Raw genomic sequence first — 25,804 nt, forward strand, 5'->3', positions numbered from 1 at the left:
ATCATAGGGTTGTGAGGATTGATTTGTTTAGTATATGTGGAGTACGTGGAACTGGTCTTTGGTACAGTAAGCTCTCTGTTAATGTTTGTTCTGCCACAGGCTCACTAGCAGTGGTAGCAGACCCAGGACTGAGACCAGGTTCCCTGACTTTGAATCTTGTACTTTTATATTGTGCTTCCTCTGATGGCCTGTTAAGTTTATGATCTATTCAGTAGCTTATCATCTCTAGATAATTAGAACAGACTAAAATTATTCATTCCTTTCCTAAAATTTATGTTCTTCTTGAATAATTGAAATTTCCAGAAAATTATTACTTTTTAAACCACACCTTTTCTTCTTAAAGATATATTCACTTAGAATATTTGATTTTAAAAGGCAAGAATTGGGGCACCTGGGTGGCTCAGTTGGTTGGGCATCCGACTTTGGCTCGGGTCATGGCCTTGCGTTTTGTGGGTTTGAGCCCCACGTTGGGCTCTGTGCTCACAGCTCAGAGCCTGGAGCCTGCTTTAGACCCTGTGTCTCCCTCTCTCTCTGCCCCCTCCCCTACTCATACTCTGTCTCTCTCTGTCTTTCAACAATAAATAAATGTTAAGGCAAGAATTGTCAAAGTATGAATGGGGCTTTTTCATAAATTCTGTATTAAATTTTACTGATTTTACTACATATTTTTTTCCCTTTAGGCCTTGAAATGTTCTACTTTATGTAGGTATCATTTCTTCACAATGGAAGTTTTATTTGTGGTACAGCATAACGGAAAAAAAAAATCTGTATAGCAAAAGTGAAAATTCCCTTGTGATTCCACTCTCGTTCTCTTTCTGGATGCTCTCCAATTGCACTGTTAATAGTTGGATGTTACACAGACATTTACATATGTATATATGCACACATACCCACACACAAAACCTGCTGGTGCTGGAGGCAGAACCAAGAGCTCCCACTCCTGGCATTGGCAATGCAGTCACTGTTATAGTGCAAATGTCGTTATGTCAATAGGGCAGCCATCATGGCTAGGGCACCAGGATGGTCATTATCATCCGTAGTGCTATCAGATTTGTGACTAACTGATGTTACTTCCTGTGCTGCCAACTCCTTGAAATTTTATTGTTGCACAGAGCCTTTTTGAAAATGGAGTTAAAGGGGCGCCTGGGTGGCGCAGTCGGTTAAGCGTCCGACTTCAGCCAGGTCACGATCTCGCGGTCCGTGAGTTCGAGCCCCGCGTCGGGCTCTGGGCTGATGGCTCAGAGCCTGGAGCCTGTTTCGGATTCTGTGTCTCCCTCTCTCTCTGCCCCTCGCCCGTTCATACTCTGTCTCTCTCTGTCCCAAAAATAAATAAACGTTGAAAAAAAAAATTAAAAAAAAAAAAAAAAAAAAGAAAATGGAGTTAAAGACTCTATTTACAGCTCCCCTGTTTTATGCAGCATAGTGTGAATGATGCACACCATGTTGTCCTCCAAGCCACCACTCTGTAGTCATGCTCTGTGGCTTTATATGGATTAAACCTGGGCTCTTGCTTTACAATGAATTGTCATTCCTTCCTCCCCTCTCCTCAACCCACCCATGGAGATTTCTTGGTCCTCTTGGTCCCTTTTGTAAACAGCCCTTTGGAAGTCTGGTCCTGCCAATGTCCCCAGTCACGTGCAAGATCTCTCTGTCTTTCCTAGAGTGGTCCCAAGACAGGCTCAGCTGGTAGTTGTGCTTCAGAAGAATAATATTGTATAAAAGTGATTTTCAAAGGCGGTGATTGATTCAGGTTAATCTTTCTAATACAGAAATGCCAAAGTTAATTAGAACTATAATAACAGGTAGAAAAGTTATCAGTGATTCTTCTTTTTACATATTTGTTAGACACACTACAGTAGGTTATTGTTATCAAATTTATAACTGCCTTTATTGTTATTGTAAGCCTGAATAGACTAAAAGTGTCGAGTCTTGGCACAGTGTGAAGAGGTGAGGCAAGCCCCGCTCTGGTTTCTCCACTTTACTGCAGTACGTAGAGAAGGTGCTTGCTCCAGTCTGAGATGATAGCTGGCTGGTGCGGGGCTGTCTCACAGCAGCATTATATGCTATATTATATGATTTGAAAAGAATTCCTTTTGTAGGAAGCACTTTAAATGAATTATAACTGCGTCAGATTTTTCTGTTATAAAATGTGTTCCTCTATCAACGTAATAAAGATGCTTCAAAAGATCCATGTGTTTTTGAAGAAACATGGTAATTTCATATGTGTATTGCTGTCAGAAGGAATTCTAGTCTTTAAGCCGTGAAGTATTTTTGGATCCCTTATTCTGAAATAGAAATGGAACCCAGTAACTTTTTTTTTCACCTTACATATTACATAATCTAATTGATTTTTAGATGTAATAGATATAAAAACACTTCATAGTAAAAAAAAAATCTCTACCAACAAAAATAATAATTGTTATCAGAGAGAAAAATAGCACAAATAGTGTGTGGTAGTTTGGTACAAAATGGCCCCTGATGAAACACCTCCTGTCCATATCTCTGCCTTTTTGCAACATGAGTCTGCTTGTTTCTTCCGTCAAGTGATACAGTCTCTTTCCCCACTCCTGATGCTGGGCTTTGCCATGTGTCTTGAACTGGCCAGTGTGACATCAGCAGGCACAAGGCAAGCAGAGGCACCATGTGCAGTGAGCCAGCCCTTTTGAGCCTCCCCTCTTGGAGTGCTGCTTGCCATTACACAAAGAAGCTTAGGAGGGAGGCCACAGGGAAAGGGAGGCTCAGCCTTCCCCACTGGGTCCAGTCCCCAGCTGACCTGGGCCCAATGCAGCAGCATGAGTAAGTCAGGTAAGGGCAACAGAAGAGCTGCCCAGCCAACCCATGGAATTGTGAGAAATAGGAAAGCATTGCTGTGGAAGCAATTAAGTTTTGGGTAGTTTGTTACCCAGAAATAGCAAACAGAAACATCTGTTTGCATTTGCTAAATGGCTGGAATCTGTCTCTGTATTCTAATTATAGCCCCATTACTGAACCCTCAAGTTGCCCTTAGTCTGGTGAGGGAGGCAGAAGTGTAAGCAGGTCACTTTGTTATTGTGTGGTGAATGCCCAGAAAAGGTTCTGGCTGCTGTGACCTTGATGTTTCCTCTGTCCCCTTTTCCTCTAAGGATCAGGCACTGTTCTCTGTAGGACGAACATTGAGGAGCACTTGGAGGAACTAGAGGAAGTAGACTATTTCTGTACTTCATTGAAAGCGTTTTCTATCCCTAAAGTCAGTCTCACACTTCCGTTTCTTAGAAGTGAAATGCTGAAAGAACCACAATAGATCTCTTTCCCTTTTGTTAACTAAGTGTTTTCGGTATTCTTGTATTTGTCCCGTGAACAAACGAATGCCCATGAGTATTCCTCCTTATCTTTCCTCAGGTTCAGAATCTTTTGCAGAATCCAGATGTGAGTCCAGGTCCTTCACCCCAGTCATCATTCTTGGTTCATCTAATTCACACATACGGTGGAGTGGTTCTGCTGAGCTCTCCCAGGGTCATTGGAGAAGATGGTGTGCACTGTCTTGAGCTGTGTCGCACTGCCCCACATTATTTTCTTCCTTACTTGCTCCGTTGCTCTGCGCCTTGACATTCTAAACTACACCCACTGGCCTTCAAGTCTGCAGCATGTCTCCACTTTCTTGCCTGCGACTTGCTTTTAGCTAAGAACTTAACCCCAGGTTCTGTCAGTTTTCCTTAGGGGCGCATTCTCCTCTCATTGGGCAGCATTGTTGGGTGTACGTGGAGTCCACTCTGCCCCTCTTCTTGAATAATCCAGTGGAATAGTTTAAAGATACGGTTCTAAGTTTTATATAGTTGTAATGGTGTAAGGATATAACATTATATACGTAATATATATAACATGTAGTTAAAATAGTTTAAAGATATGGACTGTATTTCTAAAATGCAGTATTTTGGGGTGCTTAGGTGGTTCAGTTGGTTGAGTGCCAACTTCAGCTCAGGGCATGATCTCACAGTTGCTGAGTTCGAGCCCCGTATCAGGCTCTGTGCTGACAGCTCAGAACCTGCAGCCTACTTCAGGTTCTGTGTCTCCCTCTCTCTGTCCCTCCCCTGCTCATGCTCTGTCTCTCTCTCTCTCTCTCTCAAAAATAAAATCAACATAAAATGCAGTATTTTTCTGTGGTTTGTGATACAAATTTGCAAGTGAACTCAAAATGATAGTTAAATGTCTTAAAAGTTATACCCAACTATCGAAGTACATCTTACTGCTTTAAAATAACCACTTTTGAAATATATAGATTATTATCTTGAATTTTTGGCAAATATACCCATTACTTTGATCAGTTGATACTTAATATACATAACAGTGCAGGAAAAAGCAGTGTTACTATTTACTACTTAAATGTGGATTCCAGGGGTGCCTGGGTGGCGCAGTTGGTTAAGCGTCCGACTTCAGCCAGGTCATGATCTCGCGGTCCGTGAGTTCGAGCCCCGCGTCAGGCTTTGGGCTGATGGCTCAGAGCCTGGAGGCTGTTTCCGATTCTGTGTCTCCCTCTCTCTCTGCCCCTCCCCCGTTCATGCTCTGTCTCTCTCTGTCCCAAAAATAAATAAAAACGTTGAAAAAAAAATTAAAAAAAAAATGTGGATTCCATGTATCTTTGGTATCCATGGTGATTATAACTCTTTTGTATCACAAGGAAGCCACCAATACACCTGGTTTTATCTCTGTCTTTCCAACAGCAGTGCCACAGGGAGATAAAAAAGAGAAAATCTACATATTTTAGGTTCACCTTATAAGTCACCACAGGCTACCGTGTTTGGTGAAATACAGCTATGAAACTTTAGGCAAATTGCTTAACCTTCTCTAAGCCACATGTGGAATGGAGATAAAATAGTTTCCCTACCTCCTGGCACTGTCGTGAGAATTAAATGAATTAATGCATGTGAAGCACTGAAGATTTGCAGGTGCTCATCTGTTGTGTTTTTCCTGCAGCATATTATCCATAGGTGTTATATCTATACTTTTGTTTCTCTTGTTTTATCATGTTTACAGGACTTATACTTTGAATTTCATTTTCTACTTGAGCATTGCTTTTGTACTTTTTTAAATGTAACTTCATTGATGTTATTCTTTATTACCTCTAGTCTCATGTTCTGAATTATTTTAGGAGATTTATTTATTTATTTTTTAGGAGATTTAAAAGTTAAACTACCATCTTTACTTGTTTCTGAGTTTCTGAGTAAACTTTAATCTGTGGAATATGTTTGTGTGTTTATGTTTTTTTTTTTCACTTTTGGTAATTGCATATAAATTTTCTGTCAGTTATTGCCTTATTGTGTTGCATTTAAAACTTTATTTATTTATTTAATGTTTATTTTCCACTCTGGAAAATAGTATGGAGGTTCCTCAAAAAGTTAAAAATAGAACTACCATACTCTCCAGTAAGCGCACTACTGGGTATTTACCCCCAAAATACAAAAACACTAAATCAGAGGGATGCATGCATCCCTATGTTTATAGCAGCATTATTTACAATAGTCAAACTATGGAAGCAGCCCAAGTGTCCATTAATAGATGAATAGACAAAGAAGATGTAGTGTGTATATGTACAATGGAATATTATACAGCCATAAAAAGAATGAAATCTTAACCATTTGCAATGACATGGATGAGGTAGAGATTATAGTCCTAAGTGAACGAAGCCACTCAGAGAAAGACAAATACCATTCAGTTTACTCATGAAATTTAAGAAACAAAACAAATGAGCAAAGGAAAAAAATAACACGGAAAAACCAAGAAACAGACTCTTAACAATACAGAACAAACTGATGGCTGCCAGAGGGGAGGTGGGTCAGAGGGATAGGTGAAATAGGAGATGAGATTAAGGGAGTGTGCTTGAGAAGAGCACTGGGTGATGTATGTAATTGCTGAATCACTATATTATATATCTGAAACTGATATAACACTGTATTTAACTATGCTTGAATTAAAATTAAAAAAAAAAAAAAGTGAGGGCTACGAAATGTCCTTTAGGCTTAGCAGCATAGAGAACGTTGTTGACTTCACTGTATTGAAGCCAGATTGCAGTGAGCTGAATTGTGCATAGAAAATGAAGAAATCTCAGTTCAGAAGAGCTCTAGAGTATGTAAGAGGTTGTTTTGCTGTCGAAAAGCAGGATATAGGGATAATCCCAAGAGGTGAATAAAGAATCAAGTGAAATTTTCTACCCCCTTCCCCTCTTTTTTCTTAAAAAAATTTTTTGTAATGATTATTTATTTTTGATAGAGACAGAGGGTAAGTGGGGGAGGGCCAGAGAGAGAGGGAGACACAGAATCCAAAGTAGGCTCCAGGCTCTGAGTTGTCAGAAATTGAATTTCTAATTTTGCTTATAATTTTGAATTTTCAAGAGTACTTTTTTCTTTTTCATATTATCATATTTTAGCTTTCTGGTTGGTATGTATCATCTGTACATCTAAGAGGATGTTGACTGACTTATTTAAAAGGGTTTTTAAAACTTTAGAAAATTATCTTTATTTCCCCTAGTTGTTGTTGTGGCTTTGTATTATTATTTTGGTAACTTTCATTTGGAGCTCTTCTTCCAAATTTGATCAGTGATTCAGAAAGGCCAAGAACATTTTCTGTGAAATGGGGGTACAGAGGTTGGATTGCATTGAAGTGAGTTTCGAAAGGCAAGAAAGTGAAGAACATTGTACATGGCTCAGAAAGTTTGGCTATAGAGGGAAAGAAGATAGGAGAATTGAAAGCATTTTTAGTTTTGTTTTTTAAAAAATGGGAGATCCACAAAGTACTTTAAAATTCTTTATTGGTATGGAATTTCATAATTCTTTAATAGCATCTAGTGACATAATGACATAAAATTTATGCATATTTCTTGGAAAACTCTTACTCTGTTGGTGTGAAGGAGTCTTTAGAGAGGAGAGGATGAAAATATGAGGTAGGAGTATGGCTGATAAAGTGAGGCCACTGAAAAGCCAGACGAAGAAAAGGGCACAGAGCCCAGGTATAGTCCCAGAGCTGGGGTCTCCTTTTCCTTTGAACCACATAATATACTTTACATAATTCATGAAAGGGTTGGGGACAGTGGGCAAGTTTATGTGATTGGTGGTAGGAAATTGAGGAACTTTCACAGTAAATACTGTTTGACCAGCAAAAGTACCCAATCTCATGGTCAGATCCTAGGCATGTGGGCTTTCTTCACACATGGAAATCTCTTAAGAGAGAACAGTCCATTCTCCTGGTGGAAAAAAAGGCATTCACTATTTTGGAACAGGATATAACCATGATTAAAAGGAAGAAACATTTATTGATTGTCCATGTTTATTATTGTTTTCTGTGTTCTGTGAAAGATGATGGTTCCTGCCACAGATATGTTTCTGCCATAGTTTCAGGGACAAACATTTCCTGGAAAAAAAAAAAAAGTATAAGCAACACATAGCTTTCTAAGTGCTGGGCAGATGCTCAGATTTATTGATAGTTTGCTGTATTATGATACTAGACTCCTATTTGCCACATGTTCATGTTCTGAGTCTCCATTTCTCTTGGTGTGTAATGGCCATTCCATTTCGTGAGAAATATACAAACTAAAAATAGTATGAGATGACACTATTAATAAAGTCTTATATGTAAGATATCAAATAATGCAGTCTCCAAAATTAATAACTGTAGCTTGAAAGTCAGATGTCAAAACATAGTGAAGGTGAACTGTTCCCATGATGCATTATGCTGTTTTTAAAGGGTTAGTGCTTTGCAAAAATATGACAGGAAATGCTGAAAAAAATGAGAAGGAGCATAAAATAAACACCATAGTGCTTGAAAACATCTGTGTCCTGAGAATGCATCTTCCTACTTTATTCCTGTAGGAAGATTAGGCTTGAATTCTGTGAGGCCTTCAGAAATGTACTTCTCACAGAAAAGAGCCCTTTTATGGTTGTATATCTTCATTGATAACATAAGTCTCTGTTGACAACCTAAGTGGAATGACTTGAGCTTTTAATTTTAGCTCTTCAAATATTTAAACTGTAAAAGTAATATATCGTCACTAAAGGTTTAAAAAATAGAGAAATGAAAAGTCATTTATATTGCCACGTCATTAAGCCACTGTTAGCATTTTTAATGAGTTTCCTTCCTAGCATTTTTACATGTGTATATATTAACATAGTCATAATTACAATGCGTGTATAATTTATATCATTTGCTTTTTATCAAATCCATGTTTCTCTTGCTTCTAATGCCCACATAATATTCCTTTGATTGTACTAGCACTGCAGTTTACTTAGCTTTTTCCCAGTTATGGGAAATTAAAGGAACTGTCTGTTTTTCTTTATTGTAAATAACGTTATGGTGGAAATCTTGGGGCTTATAAATTTTTGTGTATTTTCTCAGGCTAAGCTTCTCACAGGTAAGCTCTTCCACGTCTTTTCAGCCCTGTTGCTCAACATTTTTCTTGATAGGCATTCTGAGTTTATGATACTGCCAGGGGGTCATAAGGACACAGGTTCAGCGCTGATTGGTCAATGATAGATTTCATCATATTTTTGTAGACTTTTGTAAAGGGAAAAAATGGTTCCCTGAGCTGTTGCTTTTCCCTGATTATTAAAATATTAAGTGAGGACCTGTGTTATGTCCTCATTTGTAAAGTGGCTGTTCCTAGATTTTAATGTTTTTGAAACCTATTTGTATTGACTTCTTACATATAAAAGATACTGATTTTCTGTCCCATATTCTACATTTTCCAGTCTTTTTTTTTTTTTTTGCCTGTTTATTTTTACTTATAGGGTCATATCTATAAATCTTTTATAACTTTTTTTCCTGTTAATTTGAGGCTTAGGAAATCAATCTCCCTTTAGTTCCTTAATATATTCATTTGCAATTGTATCTTATGTGTTATTTTTTAACATTTAACTTGTATATGTATGAGGATTTATTTCAGTAAATGAAATATGAGTCTTTTTAAAAAAATATTTATTTGTTTATTTAAATATTTATTTATTTTGAGAGAGAGACCATGTGCACACATGAGCTGGGGAGGAGCAGAGAGAGAGGGAGAGAGAGAGAATCCCAAGCAGGCTCCATGCTGTCTGTATAGAGCCCAATGCAGGGCTCAGTCTAACAAACTGTGAGATCATGACCTGAGCCAAAATCAAGAGTCGGACACTTAACTGACTGAGCCATCCAGGCACCCCTGAAGTGTGAGTCTTAATTGGTATTATTTTTCCTACCAAATTCCCATTTTTTAAAAATACTTGTTTATTTTGAGACCTGGGGTGGGAGTGGGGAGGGACAGAGAGAGAGGGAGAGAGAGAGAATCCCAAGAAGGCTCCACACTGTCAGTGCAGAGCCCGATGTGGGCTTGAACCCATGAACTGTGAGATCATGACCTGAGCTGAAATCAAGAGTCTGATGGTTACGCGACTGAGCCACCCAGGTGCCCCTTCCCTTCCAAATTCTTGTCCAATTGTCCCAGCATCAGTTAAGAAGAAACTTGTCCCTTTCCTATAATTTTGGGCTGCTATTTTACTCTTCTGTATAATTCAGTCAGTTTTTGGACTGTCTTTTTTAGTCTTGGACCTGTAACTTTACTTTTTTAATAATAATTATTGCGTAGTTATGTCTATATTTCAAGAGGACTCATCTCTCTGTTGATTCTTTCTCAACATTTTTATTTGATTGTCTCATTAATGCTTATGCATAATTTTAGAATAATTTTGTCAAGTAGAAAATCTTGCTTAGACTTTGGAATCACATTAAATATATGCTTTAATTCTGGAGAACACATATTGTTGTAACACAAACTATTATTATAGCTTTCAAATATACTCTAAAATTGCTGAACGTTTTTCATTAAAAGTTCTTAAGTAGCTTTTAAATCATTTATCTCTATTTCATGATTTTTGTTTTGTTGGTGTATAGGAATGTTGGTGACATTATATATTTATATACTTTTTTCTTACACTAGAATACTTATTTTATGCAAATGTTTATGTTAACTGATTCTAGTAGTTCTTAGAAATTCTGTTGGGTTGAAGACATCCACATGGCTAAAAGACACATGAAAAGATGCTCAACATCGCTCATCATCAGGGAAATACAAATCAAAACCACAATGAGATACCACCTCACACCTGTTAGAAGAGCTAAAATGAACAACTCAGGAAACAATAGATGTTGGTGAGGATGCGGAGAAAGGGGAACCCTTTTGCATTGCTGGTGGGAATGCAAACTGGTGCAGCCACTCTGGAAAACAGTATGGAGGTTTCTAAAAAAATAAAAATAGAACTATCCTACGACCCAGCAATTGCACTACTAGGTATTTATCCAGAGGATACAAAAATGCTGATTCAAAGGAGCACCTGCACCCCAGTGTTTATAGCAGCACTATCAACAATAGCCAAATTAATGGAAAAGGCCCAAATATCCATTGACTGATGAATGGATGAAGATGTGGCATAGGGGCACCTGGGTGGCTCAGTTGGTTAAGTGTCTGACTTGGCTCAGGTAATGATCTCACGGTTCACAAGTTGGAGGCATGCATCGGGTTCTGTGCTGACAGCTCAGAGCCTGGAGCCTGCTTCAGATTCTGTGTCTCTGGTCTCTATCTGTACCTCCCCTGCTCAAGCTCTGTCTCTCCCTCTCTCAAAAATGAATAAAAACATTTAAAAAATAAAAAATGATGTGGTATACACACACACACACACACACACACACACACACACAATGGAATATTATTACTCAGCCATCAAAAAAAATGAAATCTTGCCATTTGCAATGAGGTGGGATGGAACTAGAGTGTATTACGCTAAGTGAAATGAGTCCGAGAAAGACAGATACCTTATGATTTCACTCATGTGTGGAATTTAAGGAAACAAAAGGGATGACCATAGGGGAAGGGAAGGAAAAATAAGATAAAAATCGTGAGGGAGGCAAACCATAAGAGACTCTTAACTATAGAGAATAAATAGGGTTGCTGGAGGGGAGGTGGGGGGGATGGGCTAAATGGGTGATGAGCATTAAGGAGGGCACTTGTGATGAGCACTGGGTATTATATGTTAGTGATGAATCCTAAATTCTACTCCTGAAATCGATACTACACTATATGTTAACTAACTTGAATTTAAATTTTTTAAAAAATTTAAAAAAAATAAAATTCCTTTGGGCTCTCTTTCATTATACTATAAAGTTCTCTTTTTGTCTTATCACAGAAAAAAGTCTTATCTAGAAAAAATCCAACTGTAAAATAAGAACAGTGATAATGTATTTATTTTCCTTCTTTGTTTAATTAGATTGACTCTTAAGGGTTTTGCCAAGTGAACATAAACTTAAATTTTGTTTGAGATAGATGTTTTTTAAAGTTAGGGATTCATCATTGCTGTTTAAGAATTCTGTGTTGATACTGGATTTTATCATTTGTTGACAGCACCTAATGACATAAACTACTGATTCCGAGGGTTTTGTTGGAAAATGGATTCTATTCCTGTGTGTTCTGGTGTCATGGTGTGTTGGTGACTCCCATTGTACACTGTGTACATACATATCTTGAGGTTCCCACAGGCATGTCAAGCTCAGTGTCCATGATGAGCTTTCCTTTACCCCCCACTCCTCTGTGCATCCTGGTCTTTTGAATGCACACCCAGAAACCAGGGTACAGTTGAGTCCCTTCACTAGATTATGTCGGTCCTCCTTTTCAAATGGTCTCTCTCATTCCTCCGTATTCCCAACTTTAAGTCCTGCTTTGATCCTTCAGTGCTGTGTACTACAGCTGGTCTCCTCACTCCTCTTACTGCTTTTTTTTCCTTTCTGTATCTGCTAGCTGTTGTGCACAGGCTTCTCGTTTTTATAGGAAATGTGCTTCTGATAAAAACACGCTTAATTTAAAGTTGTTTATTCTGAGTGCCATTCGAGATGTTGGCATTCAGCTCCGCACAATGGTGAGGAGAAGGGTGCTGCTGGAGCCTGGCACCCTATGTGCAGGGAGGCAAGCAGACCTGGGGTGACTGTCCCTCAGGGAAGCCGCGACTGGCATCTTTGTCTTCTCCTGGCTGCCTCCTTGTTGTCTGTATTTGTCTCATCATTGTTGGAATGGACAGAATCTTTCATTTATCTTGACCATTTGGAAAGCACATAGAACAGCTTAATTGTTTTTTTTTTTTAATTTTTTTTTTTTAATGTTTATTTATTTTTGAGACAGAGAGAGACAGAGCATGAACGGGGGAGGGTCAGAGAGAGAGGGAGACACAGAATCTGAAGCAGGCTCCAGGCTCTGAGCTGTCAGCACAGAGCCCGATGCGGGGCTCGAACTCACAGACCGTGAGATCATGACCTGAGCCGAAGTCGGACGCTTAACCGACTGAGCCACCCAGGCGCCCCAGAACAGCTTAATTGTTATGCCACGCTGGTCATATTTTGCATCAGGCCTTCCTACCTCTCCCCTTGTAGGGATAGTGTGATCAGCCTTGCTTCTTCTTAGAGTCATGCTACTAGAGATCCTTAAAAAATGTCAGAAAGAATTTGAGGTCTCAGTTGTGTAAATTTTGTGTCAGAATGAGGGGCAGGAAGACAGAAAATGGTACTGGAAAGACAAAGCAAACAACTGGCCTTTGTGAGGCACTGAGGGGAATCATTGCAGATGCCTGAAAAAGGAGGCTGGAAAATGTGCTGATGTTAAGAACCCTTACATTTGTGCACATGGACACAATCTTCTTTGGTCTTCACATTAACCCTGTGAACGGAGTAGAGATTATTACGTTTCTGTTTTACAGCTGAAGAAACAGAGCCTTTGAAATTCCTCAGTTTGCCCAACATCACACAGTATTCAAGAGTCAAGTCTTGAACTTAAATTTCTAATTGCTGATTTTGCACTCTTCCTGTTACCTCTTTCTCAAAACTGGAAGAGTGATAGGATAACAGTGACCATCTCCTTGTCATCCAGATACATTATATTGGGATAGCACTAAGGAAAAATACAGTTTTATCGATCTTAGTCCATATCAATTATTTACATATTTTTAAAAAAGTTTTGTTGAGATATAATTCACATTCATTCAAATCCACTTATTTAAACTATATAATTCTGTGGCTTTTAGTATACTTAAGAGTTATGTGCCATTACCATAATACATTTTAGAACATATTCATAACTCTAAAAAGAAACCCTTTTAGCCATCATCCCCCCCATCATCCCCCATCCCAGTCCTCGGCAACCAGTAATCTACTTTATGTTTCTATATATTTGCCTATTCTGCACACTTAATACAAATGTAATCATATAATATGTAGTCCTTTCACTTTATAATGCCTTCAAGCTTCATCCATGTTGTAGCATGTATTCATATTTCATTTTTTTTGTTGCTAAATAATTCCATTTTATAGATAACACATTTTATTTATCCATTCATTAATTTATGGACATTTGTGTGATTTCTACATTTTAAGGAAGATTCAGACAGTTTTCCAAAGCAGCTGCATATATTTCCATTGGCACTGTATGAGGGTTTCAGTGTCTCCACATCCTTGCCAACACTTACCTGTCTTTATTTATTTTTTTTTTTTTAATTTTTTTTTTTCAACGTTTATTTATTTTTGGGACAGAGAGAGACAGAGCATGAATGGGGGAGGGGCAGAGAGAGAGGGAGACACAGAATTGGAAACAGGCTCCAGGCTCTGAGCCATCAGCCCAGAGCCCGACGCGGGGCTCGAACTCCCGGACCGCGAGATCGTGACCTGGCTGAAGTCGGACGCTTAACCGACTGCGCCACCCAGGCGCCCCAACACTTACCTGTCTTTAAATATAGCCATAATTGAAGTGATATCTCATGGTGTTGATTTGCATTCTCATGTTGGCTAATGATGTTGAACAACCCATTTTTCTTTTTTTTAAAGTTTTTGTTTTAATTCGGTTACATTACATTAGTTACATTAGTTTCAGGTATATAATATGGCAATTCAGCACTGGCATGCATCACCCTGTGGTTATCTCCACAAGCGCGTTCCTTAATCCCTGTCACCTATTTGACCCGTTTTCCCACCTCCCTCTCCTCTGGCAACCATCAGTTCTGTATAATTAAGATTGTGTTGAACAACCCATTTTTCATTGGGTTATTTGTGTATTCATTGTTGAGTCGTGACAGCCCCTTTATGTATTTAACATACAAATCCCTTATTGTATGTTTTGCGAAAAGATTCATTCTGTTCTGTGGTTGACTTTTCACTTTTTTGATGATATCTGTTGAAGCACAGATGTTTTTATTTTGGTGATGTTTAGTTTATTTTTTTATTTGTGTGAGATAGGAGTCTAAATTCATTCTTTTGCATGTTGAAAAGACTGTTCTTTCCCCATTGAATGGTCTTGGAACCCTTGTTGAAAAACCAGTTGACCGTAGTTACACGGGCTTATTTCTTGACTCTAAATTTTATCTAAAGTCTTCTAATCCATTGACATGACATATCCATTTCCATACTCTTAAACAACCAGTTTGTCCATTTCTTCTAGATATGGATGTTCATATTAGCTGTGCTGTATTTTTCAAGTTAGCATTAGTGGGATTGAAGTTCTCATGCCTGACATAGTGTCAGACATAGTGCAAAGGTTTAACTATTGTTCTTCATTACAGACAAATTGGTATAGATATTTGGAAACTATGCAAAGAAAATAGTATGAGTAATACCTGCTTTATGCTTTTCACATGAACCTTCGCAAAAAAAAAGTGGCATGGTCAGTTTTGTAGTTTGGCTTTTGAGATTATCATTTTTATCCTAAATATAACATAGGAGAAGGATTGCTTTAGGGTGACTTTCAGGTCTATAACCTGGAGATAGGGGTTCATATCAGAAGAGTAGCTTAAATGGCTGTAAGAAGGAGAGGTCCTTTAAAATTCTACAAAATATTTAAAACCCTCTCTCAGATTTGTGTTTATCTGGCATAAATAGTCCTCGTCACTCTTGTCATGGTCATGTACCAATGATGTAATAATGATTATTATACCAGAAGCACCAAAGGAAGCTGTTGGCATGATGTATGGTGGGACTCTGGACATGGTTGGTTTGAGTTAGGTATTCCAAGAGACCACATGGAGTTTGTCATCTCTGACAGAGGACTTTGATGTATGAGTGATGAAGTGATGAAAAAACTGCTCACCAGTGACTGTTGTGATCTCCCAGAGAGTATAAGACAACTAAGCTGTAAGTGCCTCTTATCTTGTGTAATATGAACATAAACATTCAGACCATTCGTTGGGCACAGTGCTCCATCTTGTATCAGGTTCATCAAAGGCTTGAGATAGAGTAGATGATATATAACATGTAGACACTGACATTCTAGTAATTGATTAGAGTATCTAGACATTAATATCACCTACTGTATTTTCCTGTTTTATGGGTATCAGTGATCACTCACCTATTATAAAATTAGACTTTTAAATTTTTTTTTTCAACGTTTTATTTATTTTTGCGACAGAGAGAGACAGAGCATGAACGGGGGAGGGGCAGAGAGAGAGGGAGACACAGAATCGGAAACAGGCTCCAGGCTCTGAGCCATCAGCCCAGAGCCTGACGCGGGGCTCGAACTCACGGACCGCGAGATCGTGACCTGGCTGAAGTCGGACGCTTAACCGACTGCGCCACCCAGGCGCCCCAAAACTAGACTTTTAAAAACAATATTCTTTTAGCTCATTTTCTCATAGTGTTGATCCCTTCCAGCTTCTTATTCCTTCTTGTTGCTTGTTGGTCAGAGAATCTGATGAGGGGAATTAATTTTGTGAGTTCTGTTGCTCTTTAATTTGGTTAAGTAACACTGTCAGAGATGAAAGAAGCCACACAAACACCTACCTTTGGTCCAGAGCAGAGTTTGGGGAGGGAGAGGTGGAATAAATGGCTGCCCTTCCGATGTGACCTTAGGGCTGGGTGGAATAAATGGCTACTCATCAAATATGACCTCAAGGTTGCCAGGCCCTCTTGTTTACACTCCCTGCCTATTGTCCCAACCTCCAATGCATGGTTAATAAGTGAAGACCCCCAAATTAGACATTCATTGTTTTAGTTTAATGTTTCCATCCTTTGTTAAAATTCAGATAGCATGAAACATTACTAGATTAAATGTTATGGATAATTTGGATATATAATTGGTTTTGTGTACTGAGTTTGATAGATTTCAGCAGGGGTGGGTGAGGGGATAGAGAACACACAATTCAATTACCAGGAACTTTGGAGGAATGTAGGAGAAAACCAGAAAAAAGGCAGGTGTGCATGGAATCATTGAATCAAGCTTATTTAGAAACTATTATTTTACCTAAGGGCAGCCTTTTTAGGATCCCAGGAAAACCCATGATGGCTCTAATCTTCCCTGAAAAATTCTTTAGAAAGGGGTTAGCAAACTACAGGCCATGGGCCAAATCTAGCCTGCCACCTGTTTCTGTAAATAAAGTTTTATTGAAACATAACCATTTTCATTCATTTGCACACTTACTGTGGCTGCTTTCACTCTGCAACAGCAGAATTATTTTTTTAAATGTTCATTTATTTTTTGAGAGAGAGCATGTGCATGTGTGCATGTGAGTGGGGGAGGGGCAGAGAGAGAGAGGGAGGGAGGGAGAGAGAATCCCAACCAGGCTCTGGGCTGTTAGTGCAGAGCCCGACGAGGGGCTTGATCTCATGAACAGTGAGATCATGACTTGAGCTGAAATTAAGAGTCAGATACTCGGGGCGCCTGGGTGGCGCAGTCGGTTAAGCGTCCGACTTCAGCCAGGTCAAGATCTCGTGGTCCGTGAGTTCGAGCCCCGAGTCAGGCTCCGGGCGGATGGCTCAGAGCCTGGAGCCTGTTTCCGATTCTGTGTCTCCCTCTCTCTCTGCCCCCCCCAGAGACATGCTCTGTCTCTCTCTGTCCCAAAAATAAATAAACGTTGAAAAAAAAAAAAAAAAAAAGAGTCAGATACTCAACTGACTGAGCCACCCAGGCACCCCACAGAATTCAGTAGTTTTAAAAAAATATGGCCCAAAGTGCCTAAAATATTTACTTTCTGGCCCTTTATAGGAAAAGTTTGCCCACAACTGGTCTAGAGAGTCTAGACTTTCAGAAGGTTAAGCATAGATCATACGTATCTTAAATTTATTTTAGACTTTTAAGCCTTTAATCTTACCATTGTGTGGATTCAGGGGCAGTAGTTTTAAGGAAAGATCACTACTTCTATCAGAATGAATGCTTGTTCAAGGAAAAAAATTAACTTTAAAAATATTCTTAAAGGATGACACTGCTGTATTTAAAACCTAATAGCCAATGGAAAATTAATACCTGATTATACATGTACATGCCTCTTTCAGGTGTGCCCATCTTATTACATGAGAAAAATGTTAAAATTTCTCCTGTAAACATTCATCTTGTTGTTTATGAAGACCAGGTATTTGTGTCAGATACTGTAACTGGTTCACATATGAACATAAATATAAAATGCTAATCTCACTGTTGGAAATTTGAAGTGTTATGTCTTGTCTTCTCTCTCTCAGCTTGAAGTCCATGGCCCAAAATGACTCTACCACTGGAGACTCTGTTCAGTAGAGAAGACACCCAGACAGGAGGCTGGGATGAGCATGCCACTGCATCAGATCTCTGCCATTCCAACCCAGGATGCCACCTCTGCTAGAGTCTACAGAAGTAAGACCAAAGAAAAGGAGAGGGAAGAGCAGGTATTAGGAGGATGCCTTTTTTAGTTTCATTATTTTTGTTGTTTTCATTAAACACAGCCTAGAATGATAAACTCTGATGATCAAGGTTTTCTCTGCTAACATACTAAAATGCATGTGGTGTAAATATTAGTTGGGCTCAGAAGTTCTGTATAGGTTTCTAGGTTTTCAGACTTTGGTATCCCCTTATTCTGCCATGGTTATACATGACTTACTTATCTTCATTGCCTAAAATTATATAATTTTTTTCTGGTAAATCTCTGAGTAAAAGTTCTTTGAATTCTCAGAACATGATGCAAAAGGATAAATTAATCTGAACCAAGATTTTGTAAATACCTCGTACATACTAGTCTCTGCTTGCTTTAAGGGTATCATAGTTAACATCACAGAGACTGTCTCTGCCTTCGTATGGCTCTTGATCTGGCCTGACAATTAAAATGAATTAGAGTCTAATGACAAGGTCAGTAATAGAGGAATTCAGGGCCACCAAATTCCAGCCCAAGGGGTCAGGCAGGAATGGCTTCCTGGAAAAGATGACATTTACATAGAGAACCTGAACAGTGACCTGGAGTTAGCTCAGAGAAAGTAGAATGTTCCAGTTAGGAGAAATATTATGTGCTGAAAGCCCAAAGGTTTAAAGCAAGATGTAAAATAGAGTAACAGGAACATAAAGGGCAGTGGCAAGATAGGAGGTTGGAAAAGTTACAGGAGGTACCGTAAGGAGTTTGGATTTATTTTTGCAGAATGAATGATCAAATTTGCATTCTTAAAACTTTCACTCAGACTGCAGTTTGGAGAGTGAATTGAATCAGTGGTAAGAGACTAGTTAGAGGATCATTTAATAGCCTACTTAGGCCAAGTTTGGCAAACTTTTTCTGTAAAGGGTCAGATAATAAATGTTTTAGACTTTGTGGGCCAGTCACATCTCCTCAGTTCTGCCACTGCAGTGTGAAAATAGTCAAAGACAATATATAAACGAATGGTCATGACTGTGTTCCAATAAAACTTGACTTGCAAAATCTGGTAACAGGCCAGATTTGGCCTGCAGGCTGTAGTTTGCCAATCCCGGTCCTGAGGAAAAGGTGATGGTGACTTCGTCTGGGATGGGGTAGTGGGGATAGAGAGATATTTAGTTTATTAATCCACTGGGCTTGATAATTGCGTGGGGGGTGAAATAGGGGGGAATCATGGATATCTCCTGCTTTCTCCTTGCCTTTACCATGTGCTGCACAAACATGTGCTGATTAGTTCTCACAGCATTCCTATTCCGTAGTAAATCTTTCCTGATGACTTTAAAGAATCCTTGTTAAATCAGAAAGTAATAAGTCTTGTTTGAAGGTGAGTGATTATAGTTGTTGGGATACCATTCTTTGCTTTATTTCATAAATAATTAGAAAAAAAACAAATCTGTTGGGGGACCTGGGTGACAGTCCATTAAGCATCCAACTCTTGATTTTGGTTCAGATCATGATCTTATGGTCCTGAGATCAAGCCCTGTGTTGGGCTCTACGCTGCCAGTGGAGCCTGCTTGGGATTCTTTCTCTCTCTCTCTCTGCATCTCCCTCACTCATGCGCACACTCTCTCTCACTCTCAAAATAAATGAACTTATTAGAAAAAAACAAAGAAATCTGTTATAGCTCTTGAAGTACATGGACTATGGAAAATGAAAAGGTACAATATAAATTAAAAGGGGTCTCCAGGGGCGCCTGGGTGGCTCAGTTGGTTAAGCATCCGACTTCGGCTCAGGTCATGATCTGACCTGCGTCGGGCTCTGTGCTGACAGCTTGGAGCCTGGAGCCTGCTTCAGGTTCTGTGTCTCCCTCTCTCTCTGCTCCTCTCCAACTTGTGCTCTCTGTCTCTCAAAAATGAATAAATGTAAAAAAAAAAAAAAAAATTTAAAGGGCTCTCCATATTCTTAGTTTGTGTTTTCCTTTTTTCAGTTGTTTGTGTTGTCAGTCTGCACCCTTTCTATTTTGCTGAGCTCCTGGGAGGAGTGTGGTCAGCATTGATTGAAAGGCTGGCCAGGGCGGTAATGGAGTAGATGGGTTTTGGATGTAGTATTTTCAGTATTTCAGTTTTTCCTCAAGTTGCTGGAGATGGGAGAATACCCCCCAAATAATCTTTCCTATATTCTTTCAGTTTTCACTTAATAGTCTTCATTTAAGATTCATTTAAATTAATGGTCTTTTTTAGAACCCTTTAGCCCAAATGGATTTTTAATTTGTAAAAAAAAATTTTTAATTATTTAATTAATTATTTATTTACATTCAAGTTAGCATATAGTGCAATAATGATTTCAGGAGTAGATTGCTTAATGTCCCTTACACATTTAGCCCATCCCCCCTCCCACAACCCCTCCAGCAACCTTCTGTTTGTTTTCTATATTTAAGAGTCTCTTATATTTCATCTCTCTCCCTGTTATTATATTATTTTTGTTTCCCTTCCCTTATGTTCATCTGTTTTATATCTTAAATTCCTTATATGAGTGAAGTTATAAGATATTTGTCTTTCTCTGACTAATTTCACTTAGCATAATACCCTCTATTTCCATGCACATAGTTGCAAATGGCAGGATTTCATTCTTTTTGACTGCCAGATAATACTCCATTGTACATATGTACCACATCTTCTTTATCCATTCATCACTCGATGGACATTTGGGCTTTTTCCATACTTTGGCTATTGTCAATAGTGCTGCTATAAACATTGGGGTGCATGTGCCCCTTCGAAACAGCATATCCCTTGGTTAAATACCTAGTAGTGCAATTGCTGGGTTGTAGGGTAGTTCTATTTTTAGTTTTTTGAGGAACCTCCATACTGTTTTCCAGGGTGGCTGCAACAGTTTGCATTCCCACCAGCAGGGCAAAAGAGATCCTCTTTCTCCACATCCTCACCAACATCTGCTGTTGCCTGATTTGTTAATGTTGGCCATTCTGACTGGTGTGAGGTGGTATCTCTTTGTGGTATTGATTTGTATTTCCCTGATGATGAGTGATATTGAGCATTTTTTCATGTGTCAGTTGGCCATCTGGATGTCTTCTTTGGAGAAGTGACTATTCATGTCTTTTGCCCATTTCTTCACTGGATTATTTGTCTTTTGGGTGTTATGTTTGATAAGTTCTTTAAAGATTTTGGATACTAACCCTTTATCTGATATATCATTTGCAAATATCTTCTCCCATTCCGTCAATTGCCTTTTAGTTTTGCAGATTGTTCCCTTCACTGTGCAGAAGCTTTTTACCTTGATGAGGTCCCAGTAGTTCGTTTTTGCTTTTTTTCCCCTTACCTCCAGAGACATGTTGAATAAGAAGGTCCTATGGCCGGAGGTCAAAGAGGTTTTTGCCTGCTTTGTCCTCTAGGATTTTGGTAGCTTCCTGTCTTACGTTTAGGTCTTCCATCCATTGTGAATTTTTTGTGTGTGAATGGTGTAAGAAAGTGGTCCAGGTTCATTTTTCTACATCGCTGTCCAGTTTTCCCAGTACCATTTGCTGAAGAGACTGTCTTTATTCCATTGGATATTCTTCCTGCTTTGTCAAAGATTAGTTGGCCATATGTTTCTGGGTCCATTTCTGGGTTCTCTGTTCTGTTCCATTGATCTGAGTGTCTGTTTTGGGGGCTGGTACTATACTATCTTGATAATTACAGCTTTGTAATACAGCTTCAAGTCCGGGATTGTGATGCCTCCAGCTTTGGTTTTCTTTTTCAAGATTGCTTTGGCTATTCGGGGTCTTTTCTGGTTCTGTACAAATTTTAAGATTGTTTGTTCTAGCTCTGTGAAGAATGCTGGTGTTATTTTCATAGGGATTGCATTCAATATGTAGATTGCTTTGGATAGTATTGACATTTAAAAAAATGTTTTTTAAATATTTATTTATTCTTCAGAGAGAGAGAGGGTGTGAGCACAGGAGGAGCATAGAGAGAGGGAGACAGAGAATCTGAAGCAGGCTCCAGGCTCTGAGCTGTCAGCACAGAGCCCGATACAGGGCTTGAACCCACAAACTGTAAATTCATGACCTGAGCCGAAGTCAGACGCTTAACCGACTAAGCCACCCAGGTGCCCCCCCCCCCAAATGGATTTTTAAATACCACTAAATAGTACATTTTTTTAGTCTAGGGTGCTTGCCTGCCTATACCAAGCTGAGGTTGCTTGGTCCCTATTCATTGCAGTATTGAATTTGGACACCAGGTGGCAGGAATTTCTTGGAGTATATATGTGCAAGCTATACTTGTTAGGAGTAAAGGAAGAAGTCCAACGTTTTAGCCCAGGAAGAGAGATTCTTTTTGATATAAAACCCTATTACAGATTTGTTGTGGTGGATGTTCAGTACTTATTGAATTGATCTATTTAATGGGGGTTTTTAAGGTTTGGATAAGTAGTATTAACGGCTATATTCATGGAATTGGGATTTTTTAAAAAAAATATAACTTACTGTCAAATTGGCTAACATACCGTGTGTAAAGTGTGCTCTTTGTTTTGGGGGTATATTCCTGTGGTTCATCTTATACATATAACACCCAGTGCTCATCCCAGCAAGTTCCCTCCTCAATGCCCATCACCCATTTTCCCCTCTCCCCTCACTCCCCTATCAACCCTCAGTTTGTTTTCTGTATTTAAGAGTCTCTTATGGTTTGCCTTCCTCCCTCTGTGTTTTGGGATTTTTTTTATAAGTTCATTTGTTTTTGAGAGAGAGAGAGAAAGCGCAGGTGGGGGAGGGGTAGAGAGAGGTAAGGAGAGAATCCCAAGCAGGCTCCACACTGTCAATACGAAGCCTGATGTGGGAATCAAACCCACAAACATTGAGATCATGACCTAAGCTGAAATTGGACACTTAACCAATTGAGCCACCCAAGTGCTCCTGGAATCAGGATTTTAATTGGTATTGGGAAGAGGGACCATTCTGTTTCACTTTAGCGTGGGGAGTAGTTGGAACACCTGATGGCAGTGTGACAGTTTTGGGAATCAGGGAGCCAAGGCGAGGGGACAGATACTGAATTGCAGCTGAGACAGGAGCTTTGAAGGGCCCCATGAGTTTTGGCAGCAACTGGCATATTGCTGAAAATGGTTTTTGTAGGTGTCAGAGTTCTGAAATGTGGTATCAGAATTGGTTTGGAAGGCACATTTTTGTCCATTAGGGTTTTCCTTTATCCAGTTTCCTTGGTATGGTGAGTTCAAAAAAGAATCCTTTGGTGTGATTTCTGATGGCTTGTGTTTGGGAGAGGAAGAGAGGGGAGGGTAAGAGAAGCTCTGCAGAGAGAGGCATTCCTTCCTTCCCTCCCATCATTTGTTCTTCTTAGAGCCGCAAAGGTGAACTTTATCTCACAATCTCCTGGTAGGATAACATGAGATGGCTCATTACATCAATAAGAATTTTATTCCTTTTGAATCTTGTGAGAAGAGAGGCATTGCAGTTTACAGAATCAAATAATCCAGCTGTTAACATTGACAGTTTGTCATGTTTATAGTTGCGTGGTTCTCTAACGCCCATTGCATGAGCCCATATCTATACAGTTCTAAGAAGAGTTCATGACATTTACAGAGTAGTCAATACAGTTGATGAATAAATGAATGAATGTAGTTTTAATGGTATGGGAACCACTATGGAAACAAGAGGATTGTTTTATAATTCATGAAAGGATTTCTGCTCCTGTTGCTTATGAACTGGGTAGCTGTTTCTTGAGTATTTTTTTTCTTAGTGTTTTCTAAGTATTGATCCATTGCTTTCCAGACTCTGGTCTGCATTTAGAAACCTGATATAGAGGTGGTTTGCATTCCTTCTAAACAAACATTTTCTTTATAGTGTTTTGGGGAGATATTTTCTTTTTCTTTATAGTTTAGAGAGTTATCAGTTAATTTCTTATCTAGACCTAACTGTGTTTTGTGGTTTGATAGGTCCCTCTACATTTTTCTTTCTCTATTTTTTTTAAGGAGACTCCATGCCCAGTGTGGGCCTCAAACTCACAACCCTGAGATTAGGAGTCAGATGATCCATCAACTGAGCCACCCAGGTGCCCCCACCGTTACATTTTTCAAGATTATTTTTTATTTTTTATTTCATTAAAAAACATTTTTTAAAAAATATTTATTTTTGGGAGGGAGGGAGAGAGAGAGAGAAGAGAGAGAGAGACAAGACGTGAGTGGGGGAGGGGCAGAGACAGAGGGAGACACAAACTCTGAAGCAGACTCCAGGCTCTGAGCTGTCAGCACAGAGCCCAATGTGGGGCTTGAACTCATGAACCGTGAGATCCTGACATGAGCCGAAGTAAGACACTTAAGTGACTGAGCCACCCAGGCACCCCTTATTTCATTTTTGACAACTGTATTAAGGTAAAATTGACATACAATAAATAGAACATATGTATTATTATTATTATTATTACTATTGTTATTTTTTAAAGCTTATTTATTTTCAGAGAGAGACAGAGTATGAGTGGGGGAGTGGCAGAGAGAGGGAGACACAGAATCCGAAGCAGGCTCCAGGCTCTGAGCTGTCAGCACAGAGCCTGATATGAAGCTCGAACCATGAACCGCAAGATCATGACCTGAGCTGATGTCGGATGCTTAACCAACTGAACCACCCAGGCACCCTTAAACAGTACATATTTAAGGTGTACAGTACCTTCACAAGCAAGATTGTGAACGTATCCATCACTCCCAAGTTTCCTCATGCCCTTTGTAATCATTCCCTCCCACCCTTCTCTAACCCCTTCCTCAAGCAGTCACTGATCTGCTTTATTTCACTCTAGATTAGTTTGTGTTTTGTAGAGTTTTATATAGATGGAGTTATATACTTTTTGTACTCTTTTTGTCTCTTTGTACGTATTTTTTGTCTCTTTTTAAAGGCTAATTCTTTCAAGATTCATCCAAGTTGTGTGTATCAGTAGTTATATCCTTTACTTGCTGAGTAGTATTCATCGTATGGATATACTACAATTTGTTTATTCATTCTCCTGTTGATGGACATTTGGATTGTTAACCAGATTGTGGTTGTTATAAATAAGGCTCCTGTTAACATTCGTACAAGCCCTTGTATGGACATACATTTCCTTTCCCTTGGGTAAATACCTAGGGTGGAATCATATGGTAGATGTATGTTTAACTTTTTGAGATACTGCCATACTGTTTTCCAAAAGCGATTGCACCACTTTACATTCCTACTAGACGTGGAGAGTTCCAGTTCTTCTGTATCTCTGCTAACATTTGCTATGGCTGTCTTTCATTTTAGTATCTAACAGGTGTATACTGGCATCTCATTGTGGTTTTAATTTGCATTTCCCTCATGAGTAATGACGTTGAGCATCTTTTCATGTACTTATTTACCATCCTTACATTTTTTTGTTGAAGAGCCTTTTTTTTTTTAATTTTTTTTTCAACGTTTTTTATTTATTTTTGGGACAGAGAGAGACAGAGCATGAACGGGGGAGGGGCAGAGAGAGAGGGAGACACAGAATCGGAAACAGGCTCCAGGCTCTGAGCCATCAGCCCAGAGCCTGACGCGGGGCTCGAACTCACGGACCGCGAGATCGTGACCTGGCTGAAGTCGGACGCTTAACCGACTGCGCCACCCAGGCGCCCCTTGAAGAGCCTTTTTAAATCTTTTGTCCGTTTTAAAAAAATGGTGTTTTTTTTCTTATTTTTGAATTTTGTATTCTAGATATAAGTCCTTTATCAGATACGTGCTTTACAAATGTTTTCTCCCAATGTCTGAATTGTCTTTTTATGCTCCTGCCTATGTCTTTTGAAGACTAAAGTTTGGTTTTAAATTTTTTAATTTTGATGAAGTCAAATTTATCCTTTTTTTCCCTTGTACATATTGTACTTTTGGTATTCTATTAAGAAAGTTTTACCTAACCCAAAGTTGCAAATAGCATCTTAGAACTTTTATACTTTTGGTTTTACACATATGTCTAAGATCTGTTTTGAATTAATTTTTGTATATTGCATGAGGTATATATCTAGTATCATTTTCTGTATATATGAATGCCCAATTGTTCCAGTACCACTTGTTGAATAGACTGGACTGTCTTTTCTCCATTGCATTATCTTAAATCAGTTGCCCATTATGTGTGTGCATATTTCTTGACTCTCTTCTGTTTCAGTGATGTATTGACTATCTTTATACCAATACCACATTGTCATAAACACTACAGTTTAATAAC

General features: G+C 38.9%; 1 protein-coding gene across 7 annotated transcripts in view; it reads left to right on the forward strand.

Moving 5' to 3' along the window:
* Positions 1-25,804, forward strand: part of MARCHF8 (membrane associated ring-CH-type finger 8) — a 123,879-nt gene that overhangs the window by 31,278 nt on the left and 66,797 nt on the right. For 5 of the 7 annotated variants that reach the window (XM_040485757.1, XM_040485756.1, XM_040485754.1 and 2 more), the window contains one exon: positions 17,470-17,649. In XM_040485757.1, coding sequence (XP_040341691.1) covers positions 17,548-17,649 — 102 coding nt within the window. In that variant the 5' untranslated portion in view covers positions 17,470-17,547. Of the gene's footprint in view, positions 1-15,023; positions 15,154-17,469; positions 17,650-25,804 lie in introns of those variants that run through there. The other 2 variants (XM_040485755.1, XM_040485758.1) reach the window with 2 other exon arrangements.

Source organism: Herpailurus yagouaroundi, unplaced genomic scaffold (genome assembly GCF_014898765.1).
Source record: "Herpailurus yagouaroundi ecotype Mexico unplaced genomic scaffold, PumYag 163, whole genome shotgun sequence".
NCBI lineage: Eukaryota > Metazoa > Chordata > Mammalia > Carnivora > Felidae > Herpailurus > Herpailurus yagouaroundi.